Raw genomic sequence first — 19139 nt, forward strand, 5'->3', positions numbered from 1 at the left:
CACGTATGTCTCATTGTTGGGCTATAATACAGTGGTATACCTTATTATAATATGTAATAAATACTCTACATATTATAGAAGAATTTAATAAGGAAAATTTGAGTTTACAGTATGTAAACGCCTTAAAATAACCTACAGTAAGGATGACATTAAAACAGACCCAGTTGCTAGGGCAACCAAGCATGACATTAAAACAGACCCAGTTGCTAGGTCAACCAAGCATGACATTAAAACAGACCCAGTTGCTAGGTCAACCAAGCATGACATTAAAACAGACCCAGTTGCTAGGTCAACCTAGCATGACATTAAAACAGACCCAGTTGCTAGGTCAACCAAGCATGACATTAAAACAGACCCAGTTACTAGGTCAACCAAGCATGACATTAAAACAGACCCAGTTGCTAGGGCAACCTAGCATGACATTAAAACAGACCCAGTTGCTAGGTCAACCAAGCATGACATTAAAACAGACCCAGTTGCTAGGTCAACCAAGCATGAGAGTAAAAAATACCCAACTGATGGTTAAATTAACCCGTGTTCTGTTAATACTAACAACCCAACATATTGGGTTATTCACGCAACCAAACTGTCTGGGTCAAAATAACCCAACATGTTCTTTCCACTACTTAACCTGCGCTGGGGTACTAAATAAACCAGATTGAGTGCAGTGCAGACATACCTTCACCCCAAGACCTATTCTGAACAGGAGTGCTGTGCTCGCCTAAGTGGTGGAGAAACTGAAGAAGACAGGACTCCAGGCTGCTCCTCCTGCTCACTGTCATGCTGGACCTTTAGATGTGGGGTGTGACATCCTCAGTGCAGAGAGACCTTCACTCCAAGGCCTAATCTGAGGAAAAATAACATGTTGGCTGAGATGGTGGAGAAACTGAAGGAGACAGGACTCCAGGCTGTTCCCCCTCCTGCTCTGTGCTATGCTGGACCTGGAGATGTGGCGTGTGATTTCTGCACTGGGACCAGAAAGCAGAAAGCCCTCATGTCCTGTCTGGTGTGTCTGGCCTCTTACTGTGAGACTCACCTCCAACCTCACTATGAATCTCCTGCTTTGAAGAAGCACCAGCTGGTCAAAGCCACCGTACAGCTATAGGACCAGCTTTAACATTGCAGATATATTGGGGCTTCTATCTGTGTAATTGTCTGCATCATTTCCAATCCCCCATATATATGTTTTGTAAATATTATTTTAAATATATTTTCCTTCTTTATTATTTTTTCCCTAACCCTACCACCCCTCCTAAACTAATGGACAAACAATACTTAGGCTTCCACTTCCAGCTTATAAATGTACATGCTACATACATTTCCCAGACAATACATTTTACATTAGTTATCTTTTGTTTGTTTTTAGTCCCCGCCTTCAGCTACCCGAAGCCCCTCCCATCTATCTCTGAAGACCATCCAGTTTTGATTTCTAGCTGCCATACAGTGCATTCGGAAAGTATTCAGACCCTTTGACTTTTTCAACATTTTATTACGTTACAGCCTTATTCTAAACTTGATTAAATAAAACATTTTCCTCATCACTCTACCCACAATACCACATAATGACAGTGTGTCTCTATACCTCAGTCTCTGAAGACACCCAGCAATGGTTAGGATTATTAGAGAAGCTTTTCCTGCTGAAAGGCACTTTCATTTCATCTGGTTGCAGAAAACAATTCATTGGATATGTTCATAACCCCGTCCACCTATAAGATGTGGGGGGTTTCTGTCTGACTAAGAAGAGATACAAAGAACTCTGATTATAAAACGTCTTCTCTTTTTAGTCCTAGATATGGCTAGGGTTAGGGTTACTGCTGAATGTAGTAACTCTAACCCTGACCCTAGGCCTAACAGTAATACCCACACTGTAATGTAAAGTATTACCTCATTCTCAATGATCAGTCAATACATACAGTATTCATTTAAACTACAGTATATTGTATCAATATCAACCCCCCCCCCCCCCCCCCCCCCGCCCCCCATTACAACCACTTATTAATTATTATAGACACTTATTATCAGTGTTATAACACATAAGTGTATTATAAGGCATTATGAAGCTTATTATAATAATTATAATATGTACTTCATAGGAACTGTTACCCTTTATATATTCTAACAACTCATATTTGTTAGATTTATTCCAAATGAAGGGCCCTAACCTAGAAACTAAAATATTTGTCTCCCTCTCCACGTTGAACGCAGTTCTCTCTCTATCCCTCCCTCCCTCCCTCCCTCCCTCTAACCTCACCTATCTGGCAGATCCAGAAAGTCCACGCCCTCCCAAAAACTCACTTCTGTGGAAACGAAACTGATCTGAGTCTCTGTGTCGTCTGTCTGTGTGAGAGTGAACAACCATCCAAATGGCTCAGCAGGGAGTTCTGCTGGACAAGGACCAGTTCTGTTGTTCTGTCTGTCTGCATCTACTGAAGGAGCCGGTCACTACTGCCTGTGGACACAGTTACTGTAGGCGCTGTATTGAGGACTGCTGGGATCAGGATGTTCTGAAAGGGGTCTATAGCTGTCCTCAGTGCAGAGAGACCTTCACTCCAAGGCCTAATCTGAGGAAAAATACCATTTTGGCTGAGATGGTGGAGAAACTGAAGGAGACAGGACTCCAGGCTGTTCCCCCTCCTGCTCTGTGCTATGCTGGACCTGGAGATGTGGCGTGTGATTTCTGCACTGGGACCAGAAAGCAGAAAGCCCTCATGTCCTGTCTGGTGTGTCTGGCCTCTTACTGTGAGACTCACCTCCAACCTCACTATGAATTTCCTCCTTTGAAGAAGCACAAGCTGGTCAAAGCCACCGCACAACTACAGGAGAAGATCTGCTCTCATCATGACAAACTGCTGGAGGTTTACTGTCGTACCGATCAGCAGTGTATCTGTCTGCTGTGTGTGATGGATGAACATAAAGGCCATGAAACAGTGTCAGCTGCAGCAGAGAGGACTGAGAAACAGGTAAGACCAGAACTACTTGTTGGTGACTGTCTGATAAACAAAGAATTAAAGATACAGTAGGAACTAAGGCTGTTTGAATATGAGATCATTCAAATGATATCGATCCACGGCAGAACAAATATGAACACAAACCTTGATTATATAGATATGTTAACCCAGATTCTCCAAATGTATCACCATTTTCTAAAGTCAAACACCATTATCAAACACCATTATCATTCATTATCAAACACCATTATCATTCGTTATCAAACACCCAATCAACTCCCCTGTTTTGTGCACTGTTAAAACTATAATCATTCACATAACAATATAATAATATAATTTCACACAGACACTTCCTCAACATATTAATCCCTAACTTCTATGGGCCCTATGTCCCATTAATATACTATTGATCTAGTGGACAAATAAAGCTTGATAGCTCATTGAAGAGTGATTCTCCACAGATGCAGCTGGGGATGAGTCAGCAGAAAGTCCAGCAGAGATTCCAGGAGAGAGAGAAGGACCTGAAGGAGCTCCAACAGGCTGTGGAGTCTCTCAAGGTGAGTATTGTTGACCAGAGGAGACACACCATTTCACTTCTCTCCTCCAGTCAGAGAGAGAGAGATGCCCCTATCCAATCCCACTGGCTCCACTGTTGGGAACAGGCTGTCTGGACCCCTTTCAGAGAATAGACTGCTTAATGTAACCGGCGGGATATGAACCCGGGTCTACTGAGGAGAGAAACCAACATCTTGACTGTTTCACCAAGAGGTCATTCCCCATTAGGCTGACACTGATTTTGATGTTGCAAGAGGGGTTACCTCATCACATAACCTTGAGTAACCATGAAAGACTCAAGTCCCCTATACATTAAAATGGAGCTCTCTCTCCATTTAATTCAAAGGGCTTTATTGGCATGGGAAACATATATGTTTACATTGTGAAAGCAAGTGAAATAGATAATAAACAATCAGAAATGAAAAGTAAACATTACACTCACAAAAGTTTCAAAGTAATAGAGACATTTCACATTATAACTCAAGTGCAAACAGAGTGAGCCATTCGCCAGAGTGAGATCTGGAGGTGAAATGGAAATGAATGAGGGAGAGTTAAGTGAGGTAGAAGGTGTGGTGAAGAGCTCAGAACCAGAGCCTGGCATCAATGGACATGATAAAGAAGAATCTGGTGCAGTAGGAGTTACATTGTAGGAGAAAGTGGATCCATTCCTTTTGGCAGATCCATTTGTGATTTCAGGGTGGGTGGGAAAGGAGTTGGGTGCAGTTGAATCAGTGAAGGTAACCTGTAGTGGACTTGTGATATTTGTTTGTGTTTCTTCTGACCAGAGGGAGTGGGCGCTCCGTGTCACGCAACTTGGGTCAAGATCTGTTTCGTGCTTTGCTCTTAGGAACAGGGCACCATTGAAAGGAGTGATTTCTGGGGTAGCGTTAAGTGTAGAAGTGGAGCAATTCAGGTTGAAGACTGCTGGTGTTTGTGATTCCCGCCATTTGGTGCAACACAGACCCGGTGGTGAGCGTGGTGAAACAGAGGAGTCACTGTCAGTCCATTTGAGTTTTGAGTCTTTACCCAACAAAGTCATGGTAGGATATATCAGTTATCCTGTTAGAGCTTTTGTGGCGAATCCACTGCTTTGTTTGATTACTGGTGTACAGTTTATGGAACAGAGGTAAAGACTTGGCTTCAGAAGCTGGACAGAATCCAGTATATAGCTTTAAGGATATGTATTGGTGCATTTAAATCAACATCTGTATGTGCCTTACTGGTGGAGGCAGGAGAGATGCCTTTGGATATAAGCCGTAAAAAATGGTCATTATCTTATTGGGTTGAAAGGCTGTGAGGTTGAGCATCCCACTGCTACTGTTCTAGATGACTGTTGGGAATATACTAGTAGACAAGGCAGTGGTTTTGGTTGGACAGTTGGAAAACATGCTGATGAGAGTGGTTTGAGGGAGTTGGAGGTTGGCCCTTCTGCGGTGATAGGGGATGTTCCTCCATGGTTACTCCCAGACCCTGTTGTTGATCTAACCTTGGTAGAGAAAAGGAAAGATTGGTCAGAAGTCAGTGATATAGAGAAACTGGTTGACAATTACATTGGTAGAGGTTTTTATGCTTTTTTAATGCTTTTCACAGACGGATCCAAGGACCCAGATAGTGGGCTCACAGGAGCAGGCGTTTACGTTCCTGAATTTGATGTGCAGATATGTAGAAGACTAACAGATGAACTGTCAGTATACTCAGTTGAACTGAAAGTATTAATGTTATTATGGAGAATTGAGAGAATGGGTTTAGTAGTGAGATTCTGCTGGGTCCCAGTACATTCGGGTGTGGAAGGGAATGAAATTGTAGACCAGTTAGCTAAAAGAGCTTTGAAACTAGATATAATTGATATTAATGTTCCACTGGGTAGAGGTGAGGCCAAATGTAAGATCAGAGCCATTTTGATAGATGTGTGGCAGAAGAGATGGTACTCTGAGCACAAGGGCCGGCATTTATATGAATAGTTGACAGTTTTACAGAAAGGTCGATGGACCAAGATTCAAAAGTCAGATTAGGAAGGAAGATGTGGTGTTTACTCGATTGCGCTTAGGACATTGTACATTGAACTCGTCATTACATCTGGTTGGCAAGCATTTGAATGGTTTGTGTCTGGAGTGTATGGTCGATGAAACGGTGGAGCATGTGTTGTTATATTGTTGTAAGTATGTTGAAGAGTGGGTAAGATTGAAGTTTAGGGTCATTGAGGTTGGACGGGGTTGGGGGGGTTTGGAAGGGATTTTGGGGATGGGGAGGGTCTATTAGAAGTTAGTAGGGCTCTTCTTTATTTTCTCAGAAGTACTGAGTTAGGTAGGAGGATTTAGAAATGTTGGAAACCGTGATTGACCACACACTCCAGCACAGTAGGTGGCGGCATGCACCTTTAACGTTGGTTTGTGGACCGCCATTATATCATAGAAGAAGAAGTTGTTGTGTGAGAATTTTGTGGTTCGTGAGGAGGGCTACTATTCTTTTTTCTTTTGGTTCTTGCGTATTTTCTGAATGTATTTTCTCATGGTTTGAGGGTTTGTTTATTGGTTTCCACTGTTTATCGTTTAGAGTTGAGGGGGGAGTAGGGGTAGTTTGTTAGGGCGGCGTGATGGCCTCAACCGAGTGGAGAAGAAACGCTGTCGCTTCGGGTCCGTTCCGGAGAAAGGTGTGGAGGAAGTTTTGCTCATGGTCGGCGAACAGGTTGGAGCGGAACATCTGGACTCTGCATCCAGAATGAACAAGGCGGTGGTTGTGTTAATGAAAAAGGTTTGTCTTGTTGTGAGGGGTGTGTTGGTGCAGATGTCGCCTCTTTCGATAAGAGTTGTGGTGGCTAATCTGCCTCCGTTTATTGCTTCCGAACAGACCCCAAGTAGTTGGTTAGTTTTGGTAAATTTGCAAGTGGTTTCCGTGTGCTCTCGGCTGGGTGCCAAGCGGAATCCGTTAAACATGTCTGTTTTCATAGACAAGTGTTTGTTTCTTACCAAACCTCAAGGTTACACAGGGGAGGGGTGGAACACAGGGTTTGCTAGCACAGATAGTTTTGGGTGTTTCTAGTGTGGGGATCATCAGTTATAGGCTACAAGCAGCAATATGATTGATAGGTAGGACAGGTATTGAACCCAAATAATCCCTACTCAGATGTGCTAAGCTCAACCCTAGTAAACATGCATTATAAAAACCTTCTATATAAAATTATCTCATATTGGGAGTAAATAGCCTCTGAATAGAAAAGAAAAAACACTGCATCTTCCAGCCCACCAATAAATGACATAATGCAACCTTGGCGGTTAGCATATTTACCTCAACATGCCCCTCGCTTGCGTGAGAAGGCAGAGTGCTCGATGCTGGTTGATGAATTTTACAATTAATGTACTAGGAAAATACATTTTTGTCGACCAGAGGTGACTGAATTAATGTTCAGGCTTATTGATAATCATTATAGTAATGAAGTATAATTTCAAAACATGACCATAAAAACAGGTAATAATAAACATGACTCATCATTATATTACTTCACAGTAATGTGTTTTCAGTCCTTCCTCTTGCGTTAGCAGTGTGGAAAGGGACAGTAAAAAGCTCAGGCAGGAGGAGTTTTCCTGTGAGGGGGAGGGGTGGTGTATCCAGGGAGAGAACTAAACTAATCTTCTGAAATGTCATTCATGGTCTTATGCTGCCATCTATTGGAATTATTAAGCAACTGCAGTAGTGCTGAATAAAGTGTTTTTCCTTACTAATCCTTACTAAAGTAGTGATTACTCAGAATTGCAAAATAAATGGCGGGGGGACCAGGAGGGAGGAGAGTACATTTTTTACATTTTAGTCATTTAGCAGATGCTCTTATCCAGAGCGACTTACAGTTAGTGAGTGCATACATTTTCATACTGTCCCACCATGGGAAACGAACCCACAACCCTGGTGTTGCAAGCGCCATGCTCTACCAACTGAGCTACACGGTAGTAGTGCATGGCCAAGTGGTGGTGCGCAGGCCGTGGAGAAAGCGGTGGTGGGGAGGGTTGCAGCTGGGCTACATGAGCTGAGGCAGGTTTCTGTAGTAACAGAGACTCCGGTGGGCAAAGGCTTGGTGGGCTCATCCCAGGAAATATTGCCTGTCATTGGGGAAGAGGCTCTGATCAGGGGGGAAGTGCAGGGGGGCAGAGACTGGGGAGGAGGAGGACGGTACCGTGCCAATGGAGGAGGAGGAAGAGGAAGAGGGGGGAGGTGAGTCTGCGGGAGCGGAGGACAAGGCGTCTCGTTTTCAGACGGCTCATTGGATCCAGAGCTGACAGCCAGTCAGGCTGAGGGCCCAGTATATACGGTGAGAGAACTTTCTAGGTTCCTGATGGAGACTAAAGGGGAAAAAGAAGGTTCTGCTGGAGTCTTATTTGATTGATCCTGGAAGGTTTGTAAGGTCAGTACAACACGTGATGAAAAATGAGGGGTTTAGTGTCCTCTCACCCAGGAAGCGGTATAGGCTGAGAAAATGGGTCATGGGTTCTTAAGGGCATGTCTTCAGAATCTGCTTAAATGGATGGTTTTTTCTGGCATGGCGGCTTTATGGGCTTCTCTACTGGTTTCTGATTGTGGTGATTTCCCTCCCACCTCTTATGGAGATTTCACGGTTAGACTTCCTTAACATGAACGGCGGCAGAGACTGGGGGAATAAGTCAAACAAAAACATTTAAACGTGATTTTTTTAGCAAGAGACACACAGTGATGTGATTAATGAAGTGTATTGGGGGTCTGGTGGAAGGGGACGCAGGTGCTGAGCCATGGCACAAATCTTAGTGCAGGGGTAGCAAAAGAGGTGTGTAAGGGTAGGTTGTTAGTGGTTAGAGCCAAAATCAATTTCCTTGTCTTTGCTTTCCAAAATGTGTCTGCACCTAGTACAGGGCTCAGTTCTCTGTTTCACCAGGGCCCAGGCAGGTGTCCTATTGGAAATTCCATGTAAAGCTCTTCCAAGATGTCACTTTTTGCTCAAGCTTTCAAGGCTTTTGGGAGAGGTGGGGACAGCAGAAGGGGGAGTAACTTCTGTTATGGGGAGATGAGGGAGCCTGATGGGTGGGTAACTTCTGTTGTGGGTAGATGAGGGAGCCTGATGGGTGGGTAACTTCTGTTGTGGGGGAGAGGAGGGAGCCTGATGGGTGGGTAACTTCTGTTGTGGGAAGATGAGGGAGCCTGATGGGTGGGTAACTTCTGTTGTGGAGGAGATGAGGGAGCCTGATGGGTGGGTAACTTCTGTTGTGGGGAGATGAGGGAGCCTGATGGGTGGGTAACTTCTGTTGTGGGGAGATGAGGGAGCCTGATGGGTGGGTAACTTCTGTTGTGGGGAGATGAGGGAGCCTGATGGGTGGGTAACTTCTGTTGTGGGGAGATGAGGGAGCCTGATGGGTGGGTAACTTCCTTTGTGGGGAGATTAGGGAGCCTGATGGGTGGGTAACTTCTGTTGTGGGGAGATGAGGGAGCCTGATGGGTGGGTAACTTCTGTTGTGGGGGAGATGAGGGAGCCTGATGGGTGGGTAACTTCTGTTGTGGGGAGATGAGGGAGCCTGATGGGTGGGTAACTTCTGTTGTGGGGGAGATGAGGGAGCCTGATGGGTGGGTAACTTCTGTTGTGGGGGAGATGAGGGAGCCTGATGGGTGGGTAACTTCTGTTGTGGGGAGATGAGGGAGCCTGATGGGTGGGTAACTTCTGTTGTGGGGAGATTAGGGAGCATGATGGGTGGGTAACTTCTGTTGTGGGGAGATGAGGGAGCCTGATGGGTGGGTAACTTCTGTTGTGGGGGAGATGAGGGAGCCTGATGGGTGGGTAACTTCTGTTGTGGGGAGATGAGGGAGCCTGATGGGTGGGTAACTTCTGTTGTGGGGGAGATGAGGGAGCCTGATGGGTGGGTAACTTCTGTTGTGGGGAGATGAGGGAGCCTGATGGGTGGGTAACTTCTGTTGTGGGGAGATGAGGGAGCCTGATGGGTGGGTAACTTCTGTTGTGGGGAGAGGAGGGAGCCTGATGGGTGGGTAACTTCTGTTGTGGGGAGATGAGGGAGCCTGATGGGTGGGTAACTTCTGTTGTGGGGAGATGAGGGAGCCTGATGGGTGGGTAACTTCTGTTGTGGGGGAGATGAGGGAGCCTGATGGGTGGGTAACTTCTGTTGTGGGGAGATGAGGGAGCCTGATGGGTGGGTAACTTCTGTTGTGGGGGAGATGAGGGAGCCTGATGGGTGGGTAACTTCTGTTTCGGGGGAGATGAGGGAGCCTGATGGGTGGGTAACTTCTGTTGTGGGGAGATGAGGGAGCCTGATGGGTGGGTAACTTCTGTTGTGGGGAGATGAGGGAGCCTGATGGGTGGGTAACTTCTGTTGTGGGGAGATGAGGGAACCTGATGGGTGGGTAACTTCTGTTGTGGGGGAGAGGAGGGAGCCTGATGGGTGGGTAACTTCTGTTGTGTGGGAGATGAGGGAGCCTGATGGGTGGGTAACTTCTGTTGTGGGGAGATGAGGGAGCCTGATGGGTGGGTAACTTCTGTTGTGGGGAGATGAGGGAACCTGATGGGTGGGTAACTTCTGTTGTGGTGAGATGAGGGAGCCTGATGGGTGGGTAACTTCTGTTGTGGGGGAGATGAGGGAGCCTGATGGGTGGGTAACTTCTGTTGTGAGGAGATGAAGGAGCCTGATGGGTGGGTAACTTCTGTTGTGGGGAGATGAGGGAGCCTGATGGGTGGGTAACTTCTGTTGTGGGGAGATGAGGGAGCCTGATGGGTGGGTAACTTCTGTTGTGGGGAGATGAGGGAGTCTGATGGGTGGGTAACTTCTGTTGTGGGGGAGATGAGGGAGCCTGATGGGTGGGTAACTTCTGTTGTGGGGAGATGAGGGAGCCTGATGGGTGGGTAACTTCTGTTGTGGGGGAGATGAGGGAGCCTGATGGGTGGGTAACTTCTGTTGTGAGGAGATGAATGAGCCTGATGGGTGGGTAACTTCTGTTGTGGGGAGATGAGGGAGCCTGATGGGTGGGTAACTTCTGTTGTGGGGAGATGAGGGAGCCTGATGGGTGGGTAACTTCTGTTGTGGGGAGATGAGGCTGTGGAGTTGTACTCTGATTTATAGAGGGCAGAACTCTGTGGTCCTCTGTAGCTCAATTGGTAGAGCATGGCGCTTGTAATGCCAGGGTAGTGGGTTCGATCCCCGGGACCACCCACATGTAAAAATGGTCTGTGAGCAGAACCTGAGAACAGGATAATAATAATAATAATAATAATAATAATAATAATATGCCATTTAGCAGACGCTTTTATCCAAAGCGACTTACAGTCATGTGCATACATTTTTGTGTATGGGTGGTCCCGGGGATTGAACCCACTACCCAGGCGTTACAAGCGCCGTGCTCTACCAGCTGAGCTACAGAGGACCACGTAATGTCGCGGTCGTATGCTGGGGCTTCATGTATGGTCAAGGTGTGGGGAGGGCTCAGTAGGCCAGTCTGGGTAGGGAGGGGCATTCACCAGGGATGCCCTCTGTCAGGGCAGCTATACACTCTTGTTATTGAGCCCTTTCTGGGCCTGCTACACAGGAGGCTACAGGGAGTGTGGGAGCCAGGCATAGGGTTGGGGACAGGCATAGCAGTGTCAGCATACGCTGATGACGTCTGTGTTGGTTAGGGATGCGCAGAACCTACAGGCCCTGGAGAATAGTTTGAGGGTGTACGAGGGGGCGTCTTCTGCTTAGGTAAACTGGGGCAAGAGTGAGGCTCTGTTATGTGGGGCATGGAGGGACAGGGCACCTCCGCAGCTTCCAGGGGGGTTGCAGTGGGGCTGTGAGTGGCTCAAGATGCTTGGGGTGTATCTGGGCTCGGAGGGTTGGGATAGGAAGAACTGGGAAGGAGTGTCACAAGCGGTGGTGTCGAGGCTGACGAAGTGGAGGTGGCTCATCTCCCAGGTGGCATACAGAGGGACGGTGCTGATCATCAACAACTTGGTGGCATCCTCTCTATGGCTTAAATTGGCCATTCTCAACGCCCCCGGTGGTCTGCTTGTGGACCTGCAGCGCAAGTTAGTGATTTTAAATTAGTGCACGCAAATTAGTGCACCTCCGCAGCTTCCAGGCGTTCTGCTTGTGGACCTGCACGCAATGTGCTTTTAGGGGTGGGGGTGTTAGTGTAATGAGGATGGCTCATTAAAGTAAGACAAGTCAGTCTCTCTCTCTCTCTCTCTCTCAACAGCGCTCTGCACAGGCAGCAGTGGAGGACAGTGATAAGATCTTTACCGAGCTGATCCGCTCCATTGAGAGAAGGCGCTCTGAGGTGAAGGAGCTGATCAGATCCCAAGAGACGGCTCTAGTGAGTCAAGCTGAAGGACTCCTGGAGCAACTGGAGCAGGAGATAGCTGAGCTGAGGAAGAGAAGCACTGAGCTGGAGCAGCTCTCACACACAGAGGATCACATCCATTTCCTCCAGGTAACTCAACTGCCTTGATACATGTGATATGAAATTAAAACTCTCAATCAGTTGGTTCTGCTCTGCTCTGTCTCTGTCTCTGTCTCTTGTGTCTCCTGAGTGGCGCAGTGGTCTAAGGCACTGCATCGCAGTGCTAACTGTGCCACTAGAGATCCTGGTTCGAATCCAGGCTCTGTCGCAGCCGGCCGCGACCGGGAGACTCATGGGCGGCGCACAATTGGCCCAGCGTCGTGTAGGGGTGGGAATGGCCGGCAGGGATGTAGCTCAGTTGATAGAGCATGGCGTTTGCAAAGCCAGGGTTGTGGGTTCGTTTCCCACGGGGGGCCAGTATATAAAGATATGTATTCACTAACTGTAAGTCGCTCTGGATAAGAGCGTCTGCTAAATGACTAAAATGTAAAAATGTAAATGTCTCTCTCTCTCTCTCTCTCTCCAGAGTTATCAGTCTCTCTCCAGTACCAGTGTATCTTCAGACTTACCCAGCATCGTTGTCCGTCCTCTTCAGTACTTTGGAGATGTGAGTAAGACTGTGTCTGAACTGAGAGAGACACTAGAAGACGTCCTTAAAGGAGAATGGACCAAGATCTCCACTACAGGTGTGTTGAAAATAATAAGAACATCAACTTTAGACCATTGAAAGTTCCCTACTAGTCATATACATGTGGAATATGGTATGATGATAACATTCCCTCTCTCTGTGAATGTGTTTGTGTGTCTGTAGTGAATATAGTGGATGTTGTACTGCCTCCAGAGCCCAAGACCAGAGAACAGTTCTTACAATGTGAGTCTCTTTATTCTGAAGTAACTAACAGTCTCTTTTTACTGACACTCCTAACAATCCCTCTAGAAATATATAGCAATAGTAGATCTAATCAAAGACTGGGTATCTATCTGACTGCTCATATTTCTCTGATTTGATCTCTGCTGTGCTCTAATCAAAGACAGGGTAGATACAGTATCTGACTTCACTTATTGTTCTAACTCCCCTCATTGGTCTCTGCTCTGCTCTTCTCCCAGATTCCTGTCAGCTCACACTGGACCCAAACACAGCACACAAACGCCTCTCTCTGTCTGAAGGAAACAGAAAGGTGACCTATACAGACAGAGTCCAACCATATCCTGATCATCCAGACAGATTCACCAACTACCAGGTTCTGTGTAGAGAGGGTCTGTCTGGACGCTGTTACTGGGAGGTGGAGTGGAGTGGGGGGGATGTTATCACAGCAGTCTCATATAAAGACATCAGCAGAACAGGGAGAGATGGTGAATTTGGATACAATGACAAGTCCTGGAGTTTAGTGTGCTCTAGTGGTGGTTATTGTTTCAGACACAATAATGTTGAGACTAAAGTATCAGGCCCTCAGTCCTCCAGAGTAGGAGTGGACCTGGATCACAAGGCAGGTACTCTGTCCTTCTACAGTGTCTCTGATACAATGACCCTCCTCCACAGAGTCCAGACCACATTCACTCAGCCCCTCTATCCTGGGTTTAATCTCTATTATGGTACTGCTGAGCTGGTTAAACTGTAGTAGGGTCCACATAGATACTAGTCATGCTGGTGTAGTCTATAGCTGAGCTGGTTAAACTGTAGTAGGGTCCACATAGATACTAGTCATGCTGGTGTAGTCTATAGCTGAGCTGGTTAAACTGTAGTAGGGTCCACATAGATACTAGTCATGCTGGTGTAGTCTATAGCTGAGCTGGTTAAACTGTAGTAGGGTCCACATAGATACTAGTCATGCTGGTGTAGTCTATAGCTGAGCTGGTTAAACTGTAGTAGGGTCCACATAGATACTAGTCATGCTGGTGTAGTCTATAGCTGAGCTGGTTAAACTGTAGTAGGCTCCACATAGATACTAGTCATGCTGGTGTAGTCTATAGCTGAGCTGGTTAAACTGTAGTAGGGTCCACATAGATACTAGTCATGCTGGTGTAGTCTATAGCTGAGCTGGTTAAACTGTAGTAGGGTCCACATAGATACTAGTCATGCTGGTGTAGTCTATAGCTGAGCTGGTTAAACTGTAGTAGGGTCCACATAGATACTAGTCATGCTGGTGTAGTCTATAGCTGAGCTGGTTAAACTGTAGTAGGCTCCACATAGATACTAGTCATGCTGGTGTAGTCTATAGCTGAGCTGGTTAAACTGTAGTAGGGTCCACATAGATACTAGTCATGCTGGTGTAGTCTATAGCTGAGCTGGTTAAACTGTAGTAGGGTCCACATAGATACTAGTCATGCTGGTGTAGTCTATAGCTGAGCTGGTTAAACTGTAGTAGGGTCCACATAGATACTAGTCATGCTGGTGTAGTCTATAGCTGAGCTGGTTAAACTGTAGTAGGCTCCACATAGATACTAGTCATGCTGGTGTAGTCTATAGCTGAGCTGGTTAAACTGTAGTAGGCTCCACATAGATACTAGTCATGCTGGTGTAGTCTATAGCTGAGCTGGTTAAACTGTAGTAGGGTCCACATAGATACTAGTCATGCTGGTGTAGTCTATAGCTGAGCTGGTTAAACTGTAGTAGGGTCCACATAGATACTAGTCATGCTGGTGTAGTCTATAGCTGAGCTGGTTAAACTGTAGTAGGGTCCACATAGATACTAGTCATGCTGGTATAGTCTATAGCTGAGCTGGTTAAACTGTAGTAGGGTCCACATAGATACTAGTCATGCTGGTGTAGTCTATAGCTGAGCTGGTTAAACTGTAGTAGGGTCCACATAGATACTAGTCATGCTGGTGTAGTCTATAGCTGAGCTGGTTAAACTGTAGTAGGGTCCACATAGATACTAGTCATGCTGGTGTAGTCTATAGCTGAGCTGGTTAAACTGTAGTAGGGTCCACATAGATACTAGTCATGCTGGTGTAGTCTATAGCTGAGCTGGTTAAACTGTAGTAGGCTCCACATAGATACTAGTCATGCTGGTGTAGTCTATAGCTGAGCTGGTTAAACTGTAGTAGGGTCCACATAGATACTAGTCATGCTGGTGTAGTCTATAGCTGAGCTGGTTAAACTGTAGTAGGGTCCACATAGATACTAGTCATGCTGGTGTAGTATATAGCTGAGCTGGTTAAACTGTAGTAGGGTCCACATAGATACTAGTCATGCTGGTGTAGTCTATAGCTGAGCTGGTTAAACTGTAGTAGGGTCCACATAGATACTAGTCATGCTGGTGTAGTCTATAGCTGAGCTGGTTAAACTGTAGTAGGGTCCACATAGATACTAGTCATGCTGGTGTAGTCTATAGCTGAGCTGGTTAAACTGTAGTAGGGTCCACATAGATACTAGTCATGCTGGTGTAGTCTATAGCTGAGCTGGTTAAACTGTAGTAGGGTCCACATAGATACTAGTCATGCTGGTGTAGTCTATAGCTGAGCTGGTTAAACTGTAGTAGGGTCCACATAGATACTAGTCATGCTGGTGTAGTCTATAGCTGAGCTGGTTAAACTGTAGTAGGGTCCACATAGATACTAGTCATGCTGGTGTAGTCTATAGCTGAGCTGGTTAAACTGTAGTAGGGTCCACATAGATACTAGTCATGCTGGTGTAGTCTATAGCTGAGCTGGTTAAACTGTAGTAGGGTCCACATAGATACTAGTCATGCTGGTGTAGTCTATAGCTGAAATGGTTAAACTGTAGTAGGGTCCACATAGATACTAGTCATGCTGGTGTAGTCTATAGCTGAGCTGGTTAAACTGTAGTAGGGTCCATATAGATACTAGTCATGCTGGTGTAGTCTATAGCTGAGCTGGTTAAACTGTAGTAGGGTCCACATAGATACTAGTCATGCTGGTGTAGTCTATAGCTGAGCTGGTTAAACTGTAGTAGGGTCCACATAGATACTAGTCATGCTGGTGTAGTCTATAGCTGAGCTGGTTAAACTTTAGTAGGGTCCACATAGATACTAGTCATGCTGGTGTAGTCTATAGCTGAGCTGGTTAAACTGTAGTAGGGTCCACATAGATACTAGTCATGCTGGTGTAGTCTATAGCTGAGCTGGTTAAACTGTAGTAGGGTCCACATAGATACTAGTCATGCTGGTGTAGTCTATAGCTGAGCTGGTTAAACTGTAGTAGGGTCCACATAGATACTAGTCATGCTGGTGTAGTCTATAGCTGAGCTGGTTAAACTGTAGTAGGGTCCACATAGATACTAGTCATGCTGGTGTAGTCTATAGCTGAGCTGGTTAAACTGTAGTAGGGTCCACATAGATACTAGTCATGCTGGTGTAGTCTATAGCTGAGCTGGTTAAACTGTAGTAGGGTCCACATAGATACTAGTCATGCTGGTGTAGTCTATAGCTGAGCTGGTTAAACTGTAGTAGGGTCCACATAGATACTAGTCATGCTGGTGTAGTCTATAGCTGAGCTGGTTAAACTGTAGTAGGGTCCACATAGATACTAGTCATGCTGGTGTAGTCTATAGCTGAGCTGGTTAAACTGTAGTAGGGTCCACATAGATACTAGTCATGCTGGTGTAGTCTATAGCTGAGCTGGTTAAACTGTAGTAGGGTCCACATAGATACTAGTCATGCTGGTGTAGTCTATAGCTGAGCTGGTTAAACTGTAGTAGGGTCCACATAGATACTAGTCATGCTGGTGTAGTCTATAGCTGAGCTGGTTAAACTGTAGTAGGGTCCACATAGATACTAGTCATGCTGGTGTAGTCTATAGCTGAGCTGGTTAAACTGTAGTAGGGTCCACATAGATACTGGTCATGCTGGTGGTGATGGTCCCCAGATGTGATGATTCATTCTGCTCTGTTTTTATGTACAATGATTTGATTGATTTGATCTTCAGAAGATGTTATGAATTACAATTCAATGCATTCATATTATTTGTAAGTGCAGCGTTTTAATCTTATACATTTACATTAATCATGATGTATGCTGTTAATGTATGTTGGTTGTCATTCAGAACCATTGAAATGTTTTCTCAATTGGTTCTCTGTCTCAATGTCATTTTCCTCAGTATCATGGAACAGGTAGTGTTACTTACTTGCTAATTGAACTATATGGGCCGGTTTCCCGGACACAGATGAAGCCTAGTCCTAGACTAAAAAGCATGTTTAATGGAGATGTCCGGGAAACCGGCCCTAAGTTTGGCATCTTTTATTCTCCCATACTGCTCAGTCAAGCAATATTAAACCTGTCCAGCAGGTGGTGCTATTAACCAAACAATAAAACCAGCAGATATCTTGACTTGCCACTCAGTATATCAGTAATGTTCAGAATTGTACTTTAATATCATTGGAGATTAATGGTCTTTTTAATCCACTACCCAGAGTCAGGAACAGATGAAGTTAGGTCTGCTACTGTTCAGTTATTAAATATGATTCATGGTGATGGGAAATAAAAAATCCATCTAGTAGTAGTTTTCCTTTGCTATTTATTCCACGGTGTGTCTTTAACTTGTAAATGGATTGTGTTGAAGCTGGCATGTGGTATGGATGATAGAATAGAGTGAATAGAGGAGAGAAGAGAGGAGGAGAGGAGAACATCATATAGAAGACAGATAAGATAGAGAGACAATTCATACCCAGGGGAGATACTGGCTCTGGCCCAAATGACACCCTGTTCCCTACGTAGTGCACTAGGCTACTTCTGACCAGATCTAAAGTAGTGCACTACATAGGGAATAGGGTGGAGATTGGAGATTTGCTCACTGTCATTAGAATGAAGATTTCCATACAGGGGTTACTGTCTCTGTCCCAAATCTCTCCCTGTTCCCTACGTAGTGCACTAGGCTTCTTTTGACCAGATCTAAAGTAGTCTTCTAGATTTTACATGTTTTCTCCCTGTCGTTAGAAAATGACAATATGGTAATGACTTTAGTGGTTTCCTCCCCCTTTGTTTTTATTGGTTGTGTGTTATGTGTGTTGTTGTGTTAGGTTTTCCCCCTGTGTTCCTAATGGAAAATCCATTAACAATGAATCAGAAATAAATTATATTCCAGTTGTGTTTAGACAACTTCATGGCTGACATCCCCCAGAACTTTACCTGATGTTCTCTCTCTCTCTCAAACCATACACATTTATGTCATTTAGCAGACGCTCTTATCCAGAGCAACTTACCGTTAGTGCATATATATATATATACATGACTGTATGTCGCTTTGGATAAAAGCGTCCGCTAAATCGCATATTATATTATTATTATATATATTTTTCATACTGGCCCTCATGGGAATCGAAACCACAACCCTGGCATTGCAAACACCATGCTCTACCAACTGAGCTACATCCCTGCCGGCCATTCCCTCCCCTACCCTGGACCAATTGTGCGCCGCCCGGTCGCTGACGGCTACAACAGAGCCTGGATTTGAACCAAGATCTCTAGTGGCACAGCTATCACTGTGATTCAGTGCCTTAGACCACTGCTCCACTCGGGAGACTATAGAAAGCAGACAACCTCAATATGGTTCCATTCCTGTAGTTATCAGGACACATGGGGTGTGGAACTATTATCTCCTTTCTAAGTGTGAACTTGTCCACTTCCCTTCATGGATTTAAAAGGAAATGACTGGTATATGTAAACTCCCTCTACCCCATGCCAACACCAATCCAATGCTGTACAATTAATTCCATAGCTTAACATGGGAAATGCTCACTGCCTCCCATAAGAGTCATTGAAGCGTTGGATGAGATAGGACCCTGCCTTCACCAGGGGATATTTGTTGGACCCGTCACAACAGGTGAGGAGGGCCTCATCCTCCAGCTGCCCAAAGAAAGCCAGGGACTGCCTTGTGCTCCAGTCTCCAGCAGGGGGCAGCAAAACCCTATAGACCTGAAAGGGAAAGTGAGGAGTAAAAACCTAAGGTTAATTTACATTGATATTTCCATAGAGACCTGAGTCGTATTCACTAGGCACCAAACTGAAGAAAATTAAATGAAACAGGGATGGACTAACTGAAAATAAACGTTTGTTTACGTTTTCTGTTGCAAAATGTTTTGCTAGAGTGTTCCCTAATGAATACGACCCTGGATTTAAATACTATTTGAAATATTACAAATACTTTGAGCATTTCCTTTAATCTTCCAGGTGGGCGGGGTTAGCTTATAGTTTTAGGACTTTTCTATTTGTTCCGTTGGAACAGGAAAACTCAATCAAAATTATTTTAAATAGTATTTGAACACAGGTCTGTTTACACATGCAATAAGCCTGTAACATCTTGTATGATCTTATGAGGTAACAGTGTGTCAAATGGAAGGAC

The 19139-nt window shown here is 45.3% G+C and overlaps 1 protein-coding gene across 1 annotated transcript; it reads left to right on the forward strand.

The window, feature by feature from the left end:
- Positions 1–2363: 2363 nt before the first annotated feature.
- On the forward strand, positions 2364–17128 carry LOC311119033 (tripartite motif-containing protein 16-like; the record flags this gene model as incomplete). The annotated part of the gene is made up of 7 exons (XM_084193789.1): positions 2364–2960; positions 3410–3505; positions 11697–11930; positions 12367–12526; positions 12652–12711; positions 12948–13455; positions 15982–17128. 7 exons carry the CDS (start codon positions 2364–2366, stop codon positions 15983–15985), a joined length of 1659 nt encoding a protein of 552 aa, XP_084049915.1. The 3' UTR covers positions 15986–17128.
- Positions 17129–19139: the final 2011 nt, after the last annotated feature.

This window comes from Coregonus lavaretus (genome assembly GCF_964263955.1).
Source record: "Coregonus lavaretus genome assembly, contig: HAP1_SCAFFOLD_2960, whole genome shotgun sequence".
In the NCBI taxonomy this organism is placed as follows: domain Eukaryota; kingdom Metazoa; phylum Chordata; class Actinopteri; order Salmoniformes; family Salmonidae; genus Coregonus; species Coregonus lavaretus.